General features: G+C 37.5%; 1 protein-coding gene across 8 annotated transcripts in view; it reads left to right on the top strand.

Annotated features, from left to right (window-relative positions):
• PPP2R3A (protein phosphatase 2 regulatory subunit B''alpha) overlaps positions 1–20,851 on the top strand; it is a 215,807-nt gene that overhangs the window by 115,318 nt on the left and 79,638 nt on the right. For all 8 annotated transcript variants that reach the window (XM_032408648.1, XM_032408642.1, XM_032408649.1 and 5 more), the window contains one exon: positions 17,329–17,403. In XM_032408648.1, the coding sequence (XP_032264539.1) occupies positions 17,329–17,403 (75 nt within the window). The remainder of the gene's footprint in view (positions 1–17,328; positions 17,404–20,851) is intronic.

The following is a 20,851-nucleotide window of genomic DNA, read 5'->3' as shown; positions in this document are numbered from 1 at the left end:
AAGTGCCTTATATATTTTGGATACTAACCCTTTAGCAGATAACGTCATTTGCAAATATCTTCTCCCATTCCATAGGTTGCCTTTTAGTTTTGTTTATTGTTTCCCCCACTGTGTAGAAGCTTTTAATCTTTATGAAGACCCAATAGTTCATTTTTGCTTTTGTTTCCCTTGCCTCAGGAGATGGATGTAGTAAGATGTAGTAAGAAGTTGCTACAGCTGATGTCACAGAGGTTACTGCCTGTGTTCTTCTCTAGTACTTTGATGGTTTCCTGTCTCACATTTAGGTCTTTCATCCATTTTGAATTTATGTATGTGTATGGTGTAAGAAAGTGGTCCAGTTTCATTCTTCTGCATGTTGCTGTCCAGTTTTCCCAACACCATTTGTTGAAGAGACTGTCTTTTTTCCATTGGATATTCTTTCCTGCTTTGTCGAAGATTAATTGACCATACAGTTGTGGGTTTATTTCTGGATTTTCTGTTCTCTTCCACTGATCTATGTGCCTGTTTTTGTGCCAGTACCATACTATGCTTTGTTAATATGATTTGAAGTCTGAAATTGTGATGCCTCCAGCTTTGCTTTTCTTGTTAGATTGCTTTGGCTATTTGGAGTCTTTTGTGGTTCCATACAAATTTTAGGATTGTTTGTTTCTAGCCCTGTGAAAAATGCTGGTGGTATTTTGATACAGATTGCATTAAATGTGTAGATTGCTTTGGGTAGTGTAGACATTTGAACAATATTTGTTCTTGCAATCCATGAGCATGGAGTATCTTTCCATTTCTTTGTGTCCTCTTCAATTTCTTTCATCAATGTTTTAGTTTTCAGGGTACAGATCTTTCACCTCTTTAGTTAGGTTTATTCCTAAGTATCTTACGGTTTTTGGTGCAATTATAAATGGGATTGATTTCTTGATTTCTCTGACAATATATAAAAATGCAGCAGATTTCTGTGTGTTGATTTTGTATCCTGCAGCTTTACTGAATTCATGTATCCATTCTAGCAATTTTTTGGTGGAGTCTTTTGGGTTTTCCACATAGAGTATCATGTCATCTGAAAATAGTGAAAGTTTGACTTCTTCCTTGCCAATTTGGATGCCTTTTATTTCTTTTTGTTGTCTGATTGCTGTGGCTAGGACTTCTAGTACTGTGTTAAAATAACAGTGATGAGGGTAGACATCCCTTTCTTATTCCTGACTCTAGAGGAAAAGCTCTCAGTTTTTCCCCATTGAAGATGACACTAGCTGTGGGTTTTTCATATGTGGCCTTTATTATGTTGAGGTATGTTCCCTCTACCCCTACTTCGTTGAGGTTTTTTATCAAGAATGGATGCTGTACTTTGTCAAATGCTTTTCTGCATTTATTGAGAGGATCATATGGTTCTTGTCCTTTCTTTTATTAATGTGGTCTATCACGTTGATTGATTTGCAAATATTGAATCACCCTTGCAACCCAGGAATAAATGCCACTTGATCGTGGTGAATGATTACTTTTAATGTACTGTGGGATTTGATTTGCTAGTATTTAGTTGAGAATTTTTGCATCCATATTCATCAGGGATATTGTTCTCTTTTTTAGTGGGGTATTTGCCTGGTTTTGGAATCGGGGTAATGCTGACCTTGTAGAATGAGTTTGGAAGTTTTCCTTCCATTTCTATTTTTTTTAATAGTTTGAGAAGAATAGGTATTATTAACTTTGTATGGTCTGTTTCTGCCAGATTGCCCAATATGTTGGCATACAGTTATAATTATATTTCTGTAGTGTTGATTGTTATTTCTCCTCTTTCACGGGTGATTTTATTTATTTTGGTCCTTCCTCTTCTTTTTGATAAGTCTGGATAGGGGATTATCAACTTTATCAACTTTTTCAAAGAACCAGCTCCTGGTTTCACTGATCTATTCTAGTGGGCTTTTTTGTTTGTTTGTTTCTGTATCATTCATTTCTGCTGTAATCTTTATTTTTCCCTTCTTCTGCTGACTTTAGGCTTCATTTATTGTTTCCCTAGCTCCTTTAGGTGTAAGGTTAGGTTGTGTATTTGAGATTTTTCTTGCTTTTTGAGGTAGGCCTGTATTGCTATATACTTCCCTCTTACTACTCCTTTTGCTGCATCCCAGAGGTTTTGGATCTTCATGTTTTCATTTTCATTTGTTTCCATGTATTTTTTTATTTCTTCTTTAATTTTCTGGTTGACCCATTCATTCTTTAGTAAGATGTTCTTTAACCTCCATGTATTTGCGGTCTTTCCAAATTTTTTCTTGTGATTAACTTCAAGTTTCATAGCATTGTGATTGGAAAATATACATGGTATGATCTCAATCTTTTTGTCCTTGTTGACACTTGATTTGTAACCTGTTATGTAATTGTTCTGGAGAATGTCCCATTTGCCCTTGAAAAGAATGTTTATTCTGCTGCTTTAGGATGGAATGTTCTGAATATATCTGTTAAGTCCATCTGGTCCAGTGTGTCATTCAAAGCCATTGTTTCTTTGTTGATTTTCTGCTTAGATGATCTGTCCATTGACGTAAGTGGGGTGTTAAAGTCCCCTACTATTATTGATTATTATGAATGAGTTCCTTTTATGTTTGTTATTAATTGTCTTATATATTTGAGTGCTCCCATGTTGGGGGCATAAACATTTACATTTGTTAGACCTTCTTGTTCAGTAGACCCCTTTATTATGTGTAGTGCCCTTCTTTATCTCTTGTTACAGCCTTCGGTTTAAAATCTAGTTTGATATAAATATGGCTACTCTGGCTTTCTTTTGATGTCCGTTTGCATGATAAATGTTTCTCCATCCCCTCACTTTCAATCTGGAGGTGTTTTAGTCTAAAATGAGTCTTTTGTAGGCAGCATATAGATGGGTCTTGTTTTTTTATCCATTCTAACACCCTGTGTCTTTTGATTGGAGCATTTAGTCCATTTACATTCAGAGTAATTATTGATAGGTAAGAATTTAGTGCCATTGTATTTCCTGTACAGTCAGTGTTTCTGGAGGTTTTCTCTGTTCCTTTCTAGTCTTTGTCACTTTTGGCCTTTCTTCCCCACTCAGAGTCCCCTCTAATATTTCTTGCAGAGCTGGTTTAGTGGTCACAAACTCCTTTACTTTTTGTTTGTCTGGGAGACTCTATCTCTCCATCTATCTGGAATGGTAGCCTTGCTGAATGGTAGCCTTGCTGAATATTCTTGGATGCAGATTTTTCCCATTCAGCACCTTGAGTATATCTTGACACTCCCTTCTGGCTTGCCAGGTTTCTGTTGAGAAATCTCCAGTGAACTTATGGGTTTTCCCTGGTAAGTTAATGACTTATTTTGTGTTACTGCTTTTAAGATTTTCTTTTAAGTGGGCTCCACATGGGGCTTGAACTCACGACCCTGAGATCAAGACCGGAGCTAAGATCAACAGTCAGATGCCAGTTACGTCTCTTGCTCCTGAAAATAATGGCCTTATGAAGAAGAGGTCATGTAGTGTCCAAGGCCTGGTGCTTCAGGGAGTGCCTCCAGTATGTGCTGCGTGTGCTCTGCTGTTGTGTTCTGGCTGCTCTGTCCTTCAGGTCAGTTGCCTGCAGAGGCTCTCCTTGCCTGCTGTGGGCAGTGTTTGGTCCCGGGCCTGAATGTGGTGAGTTTTAACTAGGTGTGCTCTGGTCTGCTTTTGCAATGAGACCTGACACCAATTCCACCAGAACTGAGGCTCTGTAGAACTCTCTGGTCAGGAGATATGGTTTGGGCAGCGGTTTGTACTGTCTCCTGGGGGAGGGGCTCACTGTGCTGGACTGAGGCAAGTTGACCGAGGGGGCAGTCCCACCAGAGCAAAGGGGAGTGGGGTTTAGTGTAAGCAAATTAGGCAGCCAGTATTAGCACTTTCCTGCTTCCCACAGGTGACTCTGTGTTATGCTGAGGGGCAGGGGAGGAAAATGGTGCCAGCCAGCTCCTTTGTTCCTGAAGAGGTGTCTCCATGAATGCTGCCTCTCAAGTACATGCTCCGAGAAGAGTGAATAATCTCCCCAATGTGTGGCCCAGGTGTTCTTCAGATCACTGTTTCCATGCTGTCTACTCGCAGGTTGTCTGCTTTCTCTCCAGGAGCAGCACATTCTCTATTGGCTTCTATCCTAGCCAAGCCCTCTGGCCTTTAAAACTCCAGGGTTTTAGTCCCACTCTTATAAGAACTCACAGAATTTAGCCCCTCTCATCTTCCAAAACAATGGCTTTGAGGAAACATTCTCCTTGTGCATTCTCCGGTGTGCTCCTCTCTCTCTCACCCTTCTCTGCAACCACGGCTCCCTCCCCTCTGCGGTACCTGCAGTCTGCTTCTCCCCTAAACCATGTCTCTGCACTTCCTACCATCTTCGATGTTGCCTCATCTCTCCCTTTAGTTGTGGAGTTTGTTCTGCCAATCTTCAGGTCACTTTCTGGGGTATTTAGGATGATTTAGTAGTTATCTAGTTGTGTTCGTGGGATGAGACAAGCCTAGGATCCTCCTACTCCACTGCCATCTTCCTTTCTTGCTCTAGTTTCTCTTAAAAATAGTAGGGGATTTTAACACCCCACTTACATCAATGGATAGATCATCCAGACAGAAAATCAGTAAGTAAGCAGTGACCTTAAGCAACACATGAGACCAGATGGACTTAACAGATATACACAGAACATTCCATCAAAAAACAGAATACACATTCTATTCAAGTGCACATGGAACATTCTTCAGGATAGATCACATTAGGCCACAAAACGAGTCTCAGTAAATTTAGGAAAATTGAAATCATATCAAGCATTTTTTCCAACCACAATGGTATGAAACTAGAAATCAATTACAAGAAAAAATTATAAGACCCATCTATATGCAGCCCACAAGAGACTCACTTCAGATCTAAAGACACATACAGACTTAAAAAACAAACACATGAAGGCTAAGCAACATGCTACTAAACAACGAGTCAGTGAGGAAATCAAAGAGGAAATTTAAAAATACCTTGAGACAAATGAAAATGGAAACACAACATTCAGAAATCTGTTGGACACGGCAAAAGCAGTTCTAAGATGGAAGTTTATGATATAGGCCTGTCCTAAGAAACAAGAAAAATTTCAAATGAACATTCTAACCTTACACCTAAAGAAACTAGAAAAAGAACAAAAAAACAAAGTTAGTAGAAGGAAGGAAATAATAAAGATAAGAGTGGAAATAAATGAAAAAGAGATCAAAAAATAAAAGAAAACCAGTGAAAATAAGAAGTTTTGCTACATTGAAAAGAATGAAATTAGACTATCTTATACCATATACAAAAATAAACCCCAAATGGATTAAAAACCTAAATGTAAGTCATGAGACTATAAAACTCCTAAAAGAAAACATAAGCAGTAAACTCTTAGACATAAATCTTAGCAATATTTTTTTGGATCTGTCTCCTCAAGCAAGGGCAACAAATGCAAAAATAGTTGGGACTACATCAAAGTAAAAAGATTTACACTGTGAAGGAAACCATCAACAAAATGAAAAGGCGACCTACTGAATGGGAGAAGATATTTGCAAATGATATGTCCAATAGAAGGTTAATATTCAAAATATATAAAGAACTCCTACAACTCAACACCCATTTAAAAAAAGGGGGGGTGGGCACTTGGGTGGCTCAGTCAGTTAAGCAGCTGCCTTTGGCTCAGGTCATGATCTCAGGGTCCTGGGATCGAGTCCCACATTGGGTTCCCTGCTCCACAGGGAGCCTACTTCTCCCTCTCCCTCTGCCGCTCCCCTGCTTATGTTCTCTCACTCTCTCTATCAAATAAATTAATAAAAAAAAAAATGGGGGGTGCCGGGGTGGCTCAGTTGGTTAAGCATCTGCCTTTGGCTCAGGTCATGATCCCAGAGTCCTGGGATTGAGCCCCACATCAGGCTCCCTGCTCAGTGGGGAGTCTGCTTCTCCCTATGCCCCTCACCCCATTCATGTTCTCTCTCTCTCATGCCTGCTCTCTCTCTCTCAAATAAATAAATAAGATCTTTTTTTAAAAAATGGGCAGAGGACCTGAAAAGACACTTTTCCAAAAAATACATACAGATGGCCAACAGACATATGAAAAGATGCTCAACATCATTAATTAGGAAAATGCAAATCAAAACCATAATGAGATACCACCTCACACCTGCCAGAATGGCTAGTATCAAAAAGATAAGAAATAACAAGGATTGGAGAAATTGACAAGGATATGAAGAAAACAGAACCCTGGGCACTATTGGTGGTAAATTAGCAAATGTAAATTAGTGCAGCCATCATGGAAAACAATATGGAGTTTCCTTAAAAAATTAAAAATAGAAATACCATACGATCCAGTGATTCCACTTCTGGGTATTTTTCCAAAGAAAATGAAAACTCTAATTCAAAAAGATATATGCATTCCTATGTTCACTGCAGCATTATTTACAATAGCCAACATATGGAAGCAACCTAGTGTCCATCAATAGATGAGTGAGTAAACAAAATATGGTATATATGAACAATTGAATATTACTCAGCCATAAAAAGGAATGGAATCTTGCCATTTACAACAACACAGATGGACCTAGAGAGTGAAATGTCAAAGAAAATGATTTGACTTATATGTGGAATCTAAAAAACAAAACAAACATACTCAAATATAGTGAACAAACTGGTGGTTGCCAGAGGGCAGGTGGTTGGAGAGATTGGCAAAATAGGTGAACGGGATTAAGACGTACAGACTTCCAGTTACAAAATAAGTTAAGTCACAGGGATGTAAAGTACAGCATAGGGAATATAGTCAATAATGTCTTAATAACTTTGTATGGTGGCAGATGGTAACTAGACTTACTGTGGTCATTTGTAATGTATATAAATGTTGAATCACTGCTGTGCACCTGAAACTAATATAATAGTGTATGTCAGCTATACTTCAATTAAAAAAAAAATGAGGCAAGAAATACAAAACAGTGGTTTTCAAGATGCTGGATATCTGGCAACAAAAGATAGTGATTGCTGAGAGACAGAAAGCAAACAAGGTCAGCCTTATGATTGTCTCAGGTTACTGCCTTGAGAGAGTTCCCAAGCCACAGTGTGGGAATGGGGACTCCAGGCAGAGTCCATCAGACTCCCTGATTTTAGGAGGCAGAGGTGAAGAGCTAGATGACCAAGGTGGCTAGAATACTTGGGACAGAGTACCAGCGAGAAAGCTCCAGACATCTTTAGAACTCCTCCATGAGTATTCAGCAGAATACTGATCAACAGATGTATGTGGGGAAAGTAACCAAAGCTAAAGAAAGTGCTATCCATAATTAGGGAGCAGTACAGTACCTATCAGTCACACAGGCCCAGGGATGGTATTTGTCCTTACCAGCCAGACTGGAAAACTTCAGGACTTTGGGTAGAGTACTCTTGGGAGTCTTGCTTCAGTAATGGAGAATAATTAACCCTAAATTAAGCATTTCTAGGTCCTGCCTAACCAATTTAGAAAGCAAGACCTACAAGGATAAAAGAGTTTTAAAGTAACTTAACAGCATTCCAGAACAAAGTTTGAGAATATTTATAAGAACATAAAAATATCCAGCATTCAACCAGGTGAAATTTGTAATCGTTGATGTCATCAGGCATGCAAAGAAGCAGAAAAATACAACAGATAATACGGAAAAAAAAATCAGTTGAAACTGATCCAGATGTTAGAATTAGACAAGTACATTAAAACAACCTTCATAACTGAATTCTGTCTACCCAAAAAGTTAAGACATGGAAGATACATATTTTAAAAAACCCAAATTGAACTTGTAGAGGTGAAAACTAAGGTGTCTGGGGTGCAAAATACACCAGATTGGATTAACAGCAGATTAAACATTGCAAGTGAAATGATTAGTGAATTTGAAGACAGAATAGAAACTATCCAAAATGAGAAATGGAGACACAAAGAAAGGAAGAAAAATGAAAAGAGCATCCATGAGCTTTGGGACATAACTTCAAGCAAACTAACATAAATGGGAGAGGTGGGGGGATTTAAAATAAAGAATTTGTCACCTCTTTGTCCCAAGTTCCTAGGACAGAGCTTTTAAACCCTTAGAACTTCCCAAATGATAAGAACATACTTGTTTTTCACAGCAGGCTCCTGGGACCATGCCTGAGTTTTTACTAACGAGATGACTCATTAATGAGTCATCTCGTTAGTAATGGTGGGTCCCTGGATGGTTTCAGAGTGGGGACTTATTGTGCCAAAAAGGCCAACCATGTGATTAGAGGTTAGGTTTTTCAGCCAGGTGTTACCAACCTGACCTCCAAGGAGGAGATGGAGCCTGGAAATTGAATTCAGTCATATGGACAATGATTTAATCAAGCATGCCTACCTAATGAAACCCAATAAAATCTCTGGACACTGAAGCTCACTGAAGCACAATGATGTGCTGGGAGGGTGCCATGCCCTGAAAATAGAAGCTCTGTGTCTCAGACCTTCCCACTTTTCCCTCTGCATCTCTTGTTTGGCTGGTCCTGACTTGTAGCCTTTATAATAGAATAGTAATCATAATGTAGCACTTGCCTCATTTCTCTGGGTCACTCGGGCAAATTGTTAAACCTAAGGGGATGGTGGAAACCCGCAAATTTATAGTCAGTTGGTCAGAAATGTGGATGGCGTAGGAACCCCAGAGTTAATGGCTGGTTTCTGGAGTTAGAGAAGTCTTGTGAAGGGACCGTGCCCCTAACCTGTGAAATCAGTACCAATTCTGGATAGTTAGTGCTGGAATTGCATTGCACAGGGACAGAAAAATTATTTGATGAGATAATAGCCCCAGATTTTCTATATTTGATAAAAACCATAAGCTCAAACCCAAGATAATCAATAAGCCCAAGGACAAGAAACACAAAGAAAACTATACCAAGTCATATCACAATAAATTGGTTCAAAACCAGTAATAAAGAGAAAATTTGAATAGCAGCCAGAGAAAATAGTCACATTTCATAAAGTGGAACAAAGATGAAGATAACAGTAGATTTCATGTTGGAAACAGTCCAAGTCAGAAACATTGAAGCAACATCTTTAAAGTACTCAAAGAAAATAGGCTATCAACTTAGAGCATCGTACCCAGTGAAAACATCTTTCAAAAACGAAGGTGAATTAAAGATTTTTTTGGACATAGAAAAGCTGAAAGAATTTATCACCAGCAGAAATGCAGTACAAGAAATGTGTTTGGGTTGGGGGGAAAGTTGTTCAGTCAAGGAAGAAAATAATGCCAGATGGAAATACAGATTTACATAAAGGAAAGAAAAGCTCCAGAAATGGTAACTAAATGGATAAATGTATGTAATTTTTTATTATTCAGATCTCTTTAGAAGATAACTATTTAAACAAAACTATCAACAGTGTTTTGTGGTGATTATAACATATGCCTAAGTACAATTTGACAACAATAGCATAAAGGCCAGGAGAAGAAAAATGGAAGTATACTATTGTATGGTTCACATATTATCTATGAAGTGGTATAATACCACTTGAAAATAGATTGTAGTAAGTTAAAGATGTATGCTGTACTCTCTGACACAACCACTGAAATAACAGTTATAGCTAAAAAGCCAAAAAAGTTTAAATAAAATAGAAGTTATAAAGAATACTCAGTGAACTCAAAAGGAGGCAGGAAAGGAAGAAAAAAGGGGAACAAAGAATGGATGGGACAAACAAGATGATAGACCTAAACCTAACCATATCAATATCAATAACACATTAAGTATAAGTGATGTGAATACTCTCAAAAGGCAAAGATTAGACAAAAAAGCAAGACCCAAATATATGTTGCCTGAAAGAAATGTACTTTAATTATAAAGACACAAATAAATTAAAAGTAAAAGAAGAAAAAAGATATAGCATGGTAACACTAATCAAAAGAAAGCTCTTACAAATAAATGGAAAGACATATTGTGTTCATGGATTGAAAGACTTAACATTGTTAAATGCCCAGTCAACCCAGAACAGTCTATATAGATCAGTTCAAGTTCTGTCAAAATCCAAATGGTCCCCTTCTCCCATCCCCTGGCAACCCCATTCTATTCTCTGCTTCTGTGAGTCTATTTTGGATACCTCATATAAGTTGAATCATGAAAATGTTGTTCAGTGGATATAGTTTTAGTTATGTAAGACAAATAAGTTCTAGATATCTGTTGTACAACATAGTGCATATAGTTAACAGTGCTATATTGTGCAACTTAAAATTTGTTAAGAGGGTAGATCTCATGTTAAGTATTCTTACCAAAACAAACAAACAGATAAAAAAAAAAAAAAAGGCACAAGGAAACTTGGAGGTGGTGAATATGTTATTACCTTAATCGTGGTGATGGTTTCTTGGGTATACACGTATGTCCAAATTCATCAATCTGTATATATTATATACGTACAATTTTTTGTATATTGCTTATTCCCCAATAAAGTTTAAAAATACCAATGGCATTTTTTGCAGAAATATAAAAAACAATTATAAAATTCATATGGAATTTCAAAGGACCTGGAATAGCCAAAACAATCCTGAGAAAGGAGAAGAAAGCTGGAAGCTTCACACATCCTAACTTCCAAATATATTACAAAGCTACAGATTCTTGCATATATACACCAATGATTTGCAGCATAGGTGCCAAGATTATACAGTAGGGAAAGGATGGTCTCTTCAACAAATGGTGTTGGGGAAATTGGATATTTTGTACACACCACGTACAAAAATGAACTCAAAAGGGATTAAAGACCTAATCCAAAGACCTGAAACTATAAAACTCCTAGAAGAAAACAGAGGGGGAAACCTTCATGACCCTTGGATTTGGCAATGGATACGACCAAAAAAGCAGAGGCAGCAAAATCAAAACTAGACAAATGGGATTACATCAAACTTTAAAACTTCTGGACAGCAAAGGAAAGAGCGTAGTAAAAGGCAGTCTATAGAATGGAAAAACACACCTGATAAGGTGTCAATATCTAGAATATATAAAGAACTCTTACAACTCAATAAGAACAGCAATAAAAATAACTGGATTTTTAAATGGTCAGGGACTTGAAGAGACATTTCTCCAAAGATGAAATGTCTAACAAGCATATGAGGAGATGTTCAACATCAGTAAAAAAAAAATAAATAAGCAGGGGAATGCAAATCAAATCACAGTGAAATACCACCTCACACCTGTTAGAATGGATACTGTTTAAAAAAAAAAAAGCGTTGCTGAGGATGTGGAGAAATTGGAACATTTACACACTGATGGTTGGAATGTAAAAGGGTATAACTTCTGTGGAAAATGGTATGGAAGTTCCTCAAAAAATTTAAAATAGAGCTACCATATGACCCAGCAATACCACTGTGGGGTATATATCCAAAAGAATGGAAAACAATGTCAAAGAGATATTTGCATTCCCATGTTCATTGAGCATTATTCACAATAGCCAAGAAGTAAAAGCAACCTAAATGTCCATCAGTAGATGGACAGATAAAGAAAATGTGGTATATACATATAATGGAATATTATTCTGCCTTTAAAACAAAAGGAAATTCTGTTACATGCAACAACATGGATAAACTTTGAGGACATTATGCTAAGTGAAATAAGCCAGTCACAAAAAGACAGATACTGTACTATTCCACTTATATGAAGTATCTAAAGTAGTCAAACTCCTAGGAAGAAGAGAGGTAGTTGCCAGAGCCTGGGGGGAGGTTGTGTGGGGAGTTGTTGTTTGTTGGGTATGGAGTTTCGATCATTCGGGATTGGGGTGGGAGGGGTTGTACAACAATGTGCAAGTTGTTGACAGTATTGTACTGTACACAGAAATTGTTGGATGAATTTTATGTTATATGGGTTTTTTTGCTGCAAAAAGAAAAGAAAGCTGGGTGGCTATATTAATATCAAAGTAGTTTTTAAAGCACATAATATTGCTAGGTAAAGATAAAGGGATCAGTTCATCAAGAATATAACAATTCATGAAGAATGTAACAAAAATGATAAAGGGATCAATTCATCAAGAATATAACAATTCATAAAGAATATAACAACATGGGGCGCCTGCGTGGCTCAGTCGGTTAAGTGACTGCCTTCGGCTAAGGTCATGATCCTGGAGTCCCGGGATCAAGTCCCACATCTGGCTCCCTGCTCGGCGGGAGGCCTGCTTCTCCCTCTCCGACTCCCCCTGCTTCTGTTCTCTCTCTCGCTGTCTGTCAAATAAATAAAGCCTTAAAAAAAAAAAAAGAATAGGGCGCCTGGGTGGCTCAGTTGGTTGAGCAACTGCCTTCGGCTCAGGTCATGATCCTGGAGTCCCGGGATCGAGTCCCACATCGGGCTCCCTGCTCAGCTGGGGGTCTGCTTCTCCCTCTGACCCTCCCCCCTCTCATGTGCTCTCTCTCTCTCTCATTCTCTCTCAAATAAATCAATCTTTAAAAAAAAAAAAGAATATAATAACATGACAATTTTTTTTAAAGATTTTATTTATTTATTTGAGAGAGAGCACAAGACGGGGGAGGGTCAGAGGGAGAAGCAGACTCCCTGCTGAGCAGGGAGCCCGATGCCAGAGTCGATCCTGGGACTCCAGGATCGTAACCTGAGCCGAAGGCAGTCACTTAACCGACTGAGCCACCCAGGCGCCCATAACATGACAATTCTAAATGTTTGTGCACCTTGTAACAGACTTTCAAAATGCATGAAGCAAAATCTGATAGAACTTCAAGGATACATTCAAGTCATAATTGTAGATTTCCATGTGCTGTTCTCAATAATGAACAAGTTGAGAAAAAATCAATAAGGATATAGAACACTTGAACAACACTATCAACCAACTTGACATAATTGACATTTATATTACACTTTACCAAACAACAGTAGAATACACATTCCTTTAACATGTACACAGGATATTTACCAAGATAGACAATATTCTGGGCCATAGAAAATCTCAATAAAAATTTAAAATTCAGCTCTTAAAGTATTCCTTTGACTTGAATGAAATTAAATTAGAAGTAATAAAAGATCTCTGAAAATTTTTCAAATATTTGATAACTAAATAACACTTTTAAATAACCCATGAGTCAGAGAAGAAGTCAAAAGGAAAATTAAGAAATATCTTGAACTGAATGAAAGTGAAAACACAGCATGTCAAAATTCATGAGATGCTGCTAAAGCTGTACTTAATAAGTGAGCTTAGCAAGTTTACAGATAACATGATTAGTATACAAAAATCAATTTTCTTCCTATATACTAGCAACAAACAATTCAAAATGAAATTTTAAAAATACCATTTATAATACCACCCCCAAATATTAAATACTTAGGGATGAATCTGCTAAAAGATGTGCAAGACCTGCACACAAAATACAGCAAAACATTGCTGAGAGAACTTAAAATAAGATTTATATAAATGGAGAGAGAGGTCTTTATGGGTAGGAGAACTCGATATTGTTAAGATGTCAATTCTACATTAGCTTTGACTCTTAGAACCATAATAATGTGCAAATACTCTCCCTCCAAGAAATAAGTAATGAATTAAAATCAACCTGGACCTGTGGGAAAGAAACTCAGAATAAAATAATAAACAGTAACAAATGAACTGAACTGTATTCTAACTGCATTAAGGAGAATAAAGGAAGAACAGGAGAGAGCTAACCTGAGTAACCTTGGAAAGTACTATTTTAACTGGATACTGTAAGACCAGAGACAAAAAGAACTATACACTAATACTATACTCTGTTTAGTAAATTTGTTTCTCAATGGGATATAGGTTGGCAATTCTGTTAAAGTTACAAAGGAAGGGGAGAAGTTTAGACTGAACCTTGTGTATAGTATTAGAATCCATTCTCTACATGATTACATAGTTTTTAGTATATACAGATAAATATAGAAAAAGAAAGAAATAAAAATGTGTATGCTTGGATTAGTATAAAGGAGTTCCCCCCACCCGTGTATGCAGTTTCAGTTATTCATGGTTAACTGCAGTCTAGAAGCAGATGATCCTCCTTCTGAATTAACATTAGAAGGTCAGTAGTAACCTAAGGCTACCTCACAATGCCTACTCCGTTCACCTCACTTCATCTCATCATGTAGACATTTTTCATCTCATATCATCACAAGAAGTAAAAGCGTGAGTACAGTACAACGAAATATTTTGAGAGAGAAATCACATTCACATAACTTTTATTACAGTATATTGTTGTAATTACTCTATTTTAATATTGTTACTGTTAATCTCTTACTGTGCCTAATTTATAAATTAAACTTTATCATATGTTTAGGAAAAAACATTATATATATATATATATAGGGTTCAGAACTATTTGCAATTTCAGGCGTCCACTGGGAGTCTTAGAACATATCCCCTGCAGATAAGGGGGGACTGCTGTACGTACAAGTATTCCTAGTTCTTCCTGCCAAGAGGGTCCAGGAGCAATGACACCCTAATGGTGATGAGCACACCTAGCACCCAGATTTCTAAATGGTTTTTAAATACCATTTCCAATAAAGGAACCAGGGCTATTTGGGGGAAAAAAAAAAAAGGTAGATTCCAGGGCTGGAACGATGAAAATATAAGATGATACCATCTTGTGATACCAGAAAATATAAAAGTGCTCACAAAAGAATAGGGCATGTCAAGAGGACACAGAGGCCAACCTGATAGAGTTCCAATGGCCAGAGCAAGATCAATTTGAGCAACAAAATAAATAATGATAGTGTTAGATTATAACCCTTAGAATAAAATAAATACCCATGAGTCTGTACTGATACGAATTGAACATATAAATATGTGGGAGAGGAGGAATAGCTCTTCCTTACAGAAGAATTCCAGTTATTAAATGTAGAAAGAATGAGAGAAATACAAAATCACTATTAGATAAGCACCACAGTATAAATATCACAGTCAGGTTCCACAAATGACTGCTGAAATCAGGGGCGCCTGGGTGGCTCAGTCAGTTAAGCGTTTGCCTTCAGTTCAGGTCATGATCCCAGAGTTCTGGGATTGAGCCCCACATCGGGCTCCCTGCTAAGTGGGGCATCTGCTTCTCCCTCTTTCTCTGCCCTTCCCCCCTGCTTGTGCTACCTCTCTCACTCTCTCTCAAATAAATAAAATCTTTTTTAAAAAATGCTGAAATCTGTGGGCAAAAATTTGCAGAGTTTCAAAGTATATCCCCCCTCCACAATATTTATTAATTATTAAGGGAAAATAATAACTATATGGTGGTGAACCCAGAAGTCGCCATTTCAGCCAAGCGTGATCAAAGTTAACTCTACAAGATATAAGACATACTGACATCACATACTCTTATATGACTGTAAAGCACACAATACCACTTATGTGGTATACCTGCCAAAAATGTATAATCATAATCTAATCATGAGAAAACATCAGACAAAACCATGTTGAGAGACAGTCTACAGAATAATTGACTAGAACTCATTAAGAGTGTCAAAATCATGAGGCGTGCCTAGGTGGGCTCAGTTGGTTAAGTTATCTGACTCTTGATTTCGGCTCAGGTCATGATGTCAAGTCCATGAGATCAAGCCTCTCATCAGGCTCCATGCTGAGCATGAAGCCTGCTTGGGATTCTCTCTCTCCCTCTCCCCACTCATGCTCTCTCTCTCAAAAAAAAAAAAGGCGTATTTCATGATTATGAAATAACAAGACTAAGTAACTATTGAAGATTGGGAGAGACCAATGAGGCACAAGAACTAAATGCATCAACAAAAGGCAACCTATGGAATGGGAGAAGATATTTGCAAATGACTTATCAGATAAAGGGCTAGTATCCAAAATCTATAAAAAACTTACCAAACACAATACCCAAGAAACAGAAAATCCAGTCAAGAAAGGGTCAGAAGACATAAACAGACATTTCTCCAAAGAAGACATACAAATGGCCAACAGACACATGAAAAAATGCTCAATATCACTCCTCATCAGAGAAATACAAATCAAAACCACAATGAGATACCACCTCATACTGATCAAAATGGCTAAAACTAACAACTCAGGAAACAACAGATGTTGGTGAGGATGCAGAGAAAGGGGAACCCTCTTACACTGTTGGTGGGAGTGCAAGCTGGTGCAGCCACTCTGGAAAACAGTATGGAGGTTCCTTAAAAAGTTAAAAATAGAGCTACCCTACGACCCAACAATTACACTACTAGGTATTTATCCAAAGGATACAAAAACACTGATTCAAAGGGGTACATGCACCCTGATGTACAGCAGCAACGTCCACTGTAGCCAAAATATGGAAAGAGCTCAGATATCCATTGACAGATAAGGAAGAAGTGATATGTATATACATACACACACACACAATGGAATGCTATTCAGCCATCAAAAAGAATGAAATCTTACTATTTGTAATGACATGGATGGAATTAGAGGGTATTATGCTAAGTGAAGTAAGTCAATCAGAGACAAATACTATATGATTTCCTTCACATGTGGAATTTAAGAAACAAAACAGATGGGGCGCCTGGGTGGCTCAGATGGTTAAACGTCTGCATTCGGCTCAGGTCATGATCCCAGGGTCCTGGGATCAAGCCCCACATCGGGCTCCCTGCATGGCAGAGAGCCTGCTTCTCCCTCTCCTACTGCTCCCCCTGCTTGTGCTCTCTCACTCTCTCTGTCAAATAAATAAATAAAATCTTTAAAAAAAAAGAAAAGAAAAGAAACAAAACAGATGAACATAGGGGAAGGGAAGGTAAGATAAAAACAGGGAGGCAAACCATAAGAGACTGTTAACTATAGGAAACAAACAGGGTTGCTCAAGGGGAGGTCGATAGGAGGATGGGGTAATTGGGTGACGGGCATTAAGGAGGACACTTAATGTAATGAGCACTGGGTGTTATATGCAACTGATGAATCACTAAATTCTACCCCTGAAACTAATAATACACTATATGTTAACTAAATTGAGTTTCAACATTTTTTAAAATATTTTATTTATTCATTTGATACACAGAGATACAGAGAGAGAGATCATGAGCAGGGGGAGAGGCACAGGGAGAGGGAGAAGCAGGCTCCCTGCTGAGCCAGGAGCCCAATGTGGCTTGATCCCAGGACCCTGGGATCATGACCTGAGCCTAAGGCAGATGCTTAACCAACTGAGCCACCCAGGCACCTGCTAAATTAAAATTTTAATTAGTGCTTTATTAAAGTATACTGGCATATCAAAAAGCACACATAAGTGTGCTTGTAATAAAATTTGAACGTAATAAAGTGTTAAATTTAAGTGCATTGTTCAGTATTCTAAAAATAGCAGGTTTGCTCAACTGGCTACTTATTCTACAGGAAGGAAAAATTCTGTTGGCGTGTTAGTTTTTTTATTTTGCTCTTTGGTACGTTTGTTAATTTAGTTTTGGTTTTAATCTTCTTCAGGATGTGGTGGATACACACCCTGGCCTCACGTTCCTGAAAGATGCTCCAGAATTCCACTCCCGCTACATCACCACGGTAGGCTGAGTCTTCTTTTTTCTTAATATAGATCTATAAGTCTCCTTTGTCCAGGCTTTCAGATCTTTATGCAAAAGGTAACCTGGGCTATGATGATTATTTTAAGTGGGAGGAAGGTACAATAAAATTGAATTAGTTATTTATATCTACTTTCCTTCTTATAAGTACCAGTGTATACAGAATTAGAGTAATATTTTCATTCTGTTTGGTCTTATGAGGTACACTTTTTGCTTTGTTTTTAATATTGATACCCAGTTGATACTGAGTATTTGCAAATAATACTGAAAAGAATTTTCAACAGCCTTTCCCAGAAAAAGATGTGTTTTTCCCAGAAAAAGATGTGTCTCAATTTTAGAACTGGAAATGATAATGAGAAATAGCTTATATATAATTGGAAAACAAATCACATAAGAATTTAACGTAGCATAATCACAATCTCCCATTTTGTGAGGTGCTCTCATTCCCTGTTTCTCATGCATGGCCTCATTTGACCAGTCACAGGTAAGGCATGAATGATGAGTCAGAGCACACCAGCCTGCAGTGCACATTGCAGCCACGTCCAGCATTCTTTGCCCTAGCTTCCACATTATCTTTGGAGGAATTCCAAAGATGAGCCCAGGACAAACCCCTCCATCACAGCCACACTCAAGTGAGTTAGCCCTTGCGTCTGGTTCACATCCCCCAATAAGATTACAGGGCAATCACCTCTGAGGAAAACCCTCTCATTCTTAGGGTACTTTTTGTTGGCCATGAATTTATTAGGTTCTGTCAAGTTACAGAATACTCCCATTCTTTTTCTCCTTTCAGAACTTCATTCTTGGCTTTACATTGGCTGTTGTAAAACTTTGTAAGTCTTTCTTTGAGCCAGAAGGTGTCACTGTCTTCTAAGACTATCTCAGAAGTGATTTTTGCCTGTTAACCACACCACTGTACTAAATTACTGCCACCACAGTCACCCTGGTGCGGTCACCGTGGTTTCTCACTTGGATTACTTCCAACTGGTCTCCCCGCTTACACCTTCATTGCCTACAGTGTAGTCTCCACAAAGCAGAGTAATCCTTTGAAAATGTAAGTCAGATCATGTCACTCCTCTGTTCAAACCCTCCAGTGGTTTCCATCTCACTCAGAGGAAAAGCCAAAGTCCTTGCTAAGACTCCCCATAATCCGCCCCCCCACACACACACCGCCTTACAACCTCTTTGCTCTCATCTCTCCTGTTAACCCTGCTCCTCACTTACTGTGCTTTGATCACAACTGCATTCTCACTGTTCCTGGAACAGACCAACTCCACTTCTGCCTCAGGTGCTTTTTACTTCTTCTTTCCTCTGCCTGAAATGCTCTTTCTACAGATTTCCACATGACTTGCATCTTTATTTACTTCATCCAACTATGCACTCAGATATTCCTTATTAATAAGGCCTTCCCTGAACACCCTTTGCCTTCTTTACCCTTCTTCTCCCTCCGCCCCCTCCCCCATACTTTCTATTCATTTGTTCTGCTTTATTTTTCTTCTCAGCTCTTATATCATCTAATATTTTAAATTTTAAATTCTCCTTCTCTATGATAGAAACTCCATTGGAGCAGGGAATTTGTCTATATTTTTCACTACAGTATCTCCAATACCTAGAATAGTGCCTAGCACATATTAGATATACAGAATTTATTGAATAAATAAATGAAATTATTCATGCTTAAGAATTCTACACATTAACTGTGGCTTCAATTCCATAGGGAATTATTGGGTTCTGATTGTTGACTGTTCTGTAAACTCAGGGCATGCTAATAGCGTAATTGAAAATCTTAAGAGCTAGAAAGATCTTAGAGATAATCCAGCCCAACCTTCTACCAATTCAGAAAATACTCTCTATAGAGGAACTTTTTATTGGAATTTATTCTTAGAAAAGATGTTAAATAAACAGAATTGTAAAATAGAGATAAATTTTCTTTCTCTACACTTTCTAGTTTGGTATTTGTTGAAGTACCATGGACCCATGATGGTCTGTGTCATCTAGCAAGTGATCCCCAGGAATTTATAATTTCAGAGTGAAAAGCCATGAAACAATTTTGTTGACGTGAAATTCACATTTTCCTAGAAATTCTGTTATGTTAATCATTAAACAAAGGAACTAAATTGGTCAATTAACAGGATATCATTAATTATCTCTGCTGATACATTTTCATGGCTTTTGCATATATTTATATTTTTAAAATTTACACTCTCTTGTTATTATGCTGCTTTATCCCCAATTCACAAAAATAAATCCATTACTCAGAAATAATTACTAAATTGTAAAATACTTGCAATGAAATAATAATAGGGCAATTCAAAACAGCATCATAATATAAATAGTAAACAAGATCCCATTGAGAATACAGAATGTGAATCTGTGTATACTGAGATAAGTGTATCTATTGTGATAACCTCATAGTACCATCTGAAAAAGGAAAATGCAAATAAAAAGTATCACATGAATATCTGGAAACAGAATTTTATTAAAGGACTGGTTATCTGTTCTTCTTAATGCCTTTTCTATTGTGAAATCTGGCCAAATAATGGTATGAAGTCATTGGAACTTGTGCATTACTTCAGAGTACAGTGAGTTTTTCTAGAACAAATCAAAATAAGTTTTCTAGTGTGAAATTAATGAATGTTGTTAATGGCATAAAAGTGAATGACAGAGGCATCATTCTGTATCCTGTTCAGAGCAAAAACTGATAAGGTCACACTATTTCTTAGAAACTTAGCCTCAGAATTAAAGATAAATATCTCAGAAAAAGCAAAATTAATTTGTCATTTGACCCTATTGAATGTTATATAATCTCAGTGGCATGTAGTAAAAAACAATATTTTTTGTTGTTGTTTGCATGCTAGAGTTATTCAGTATTTTCACTCTGTCTAGTTGGAAAAAACTGACACAAAGTATGGCTCAAATATTAGTTTTAGTGTGGCACTCATATAGTGAAAAGTTGGGTGACTTTTATTTTCTATTTATCACTGAGAAACCTATGCTATAGGAAAAGACTTTTCATTTGTTTATTTAATTATTTTGTCAGCTATTTTCAGACTGGAAAGACAGAGCACCAACTATGCATACAGCAAAAAGAATATCACTACCCAAATAAGAGAATGCATCTAAAGTTACTCCATATTCTCCTTTAAGAAACAAGTCTCTTGATACTGAATGAAAATGAAAATTGGAAATACTAGCAAATTATAGCCCTTGAGTTTGCAGTTTTGCATGCCGTGCAGAGAGGTTGCCAGTGAATAAAAGACTCTGCTTACCCTAGCTGGCATATGCTGACTTTTGAGGAAAGAGGTGCTCATGTGAGTTTTTAAAATAAACAATGAGATTGAAAATACTTCTTTGTGACACTGGTGCTGGCAGCAAAGACATTTCTCTGGCTTGCTCAGATGGTGTCTTAGTGATAGATTCAGTGTCTTGATTGG

The sequence above is a fragment of the Phoca vitulina genome, unplaced genomic scaffold (genome assembly GCF_004348235.1).
Source record: "Phoca vitulina isolate PV1807 unplaced genomic scaffold, GSC_HSeal_1.0 scaffold10, whole genome shotgun sequence".
Lineage (NCBI taxonomy): Eukaryota > Metazoa > Chordata > Mammalia > Carnivora > Phocidae > Phoca > Phoca vitulina.
This window is presented reverse-complemented; position numbering and strand designations above follow the sequence as displayed.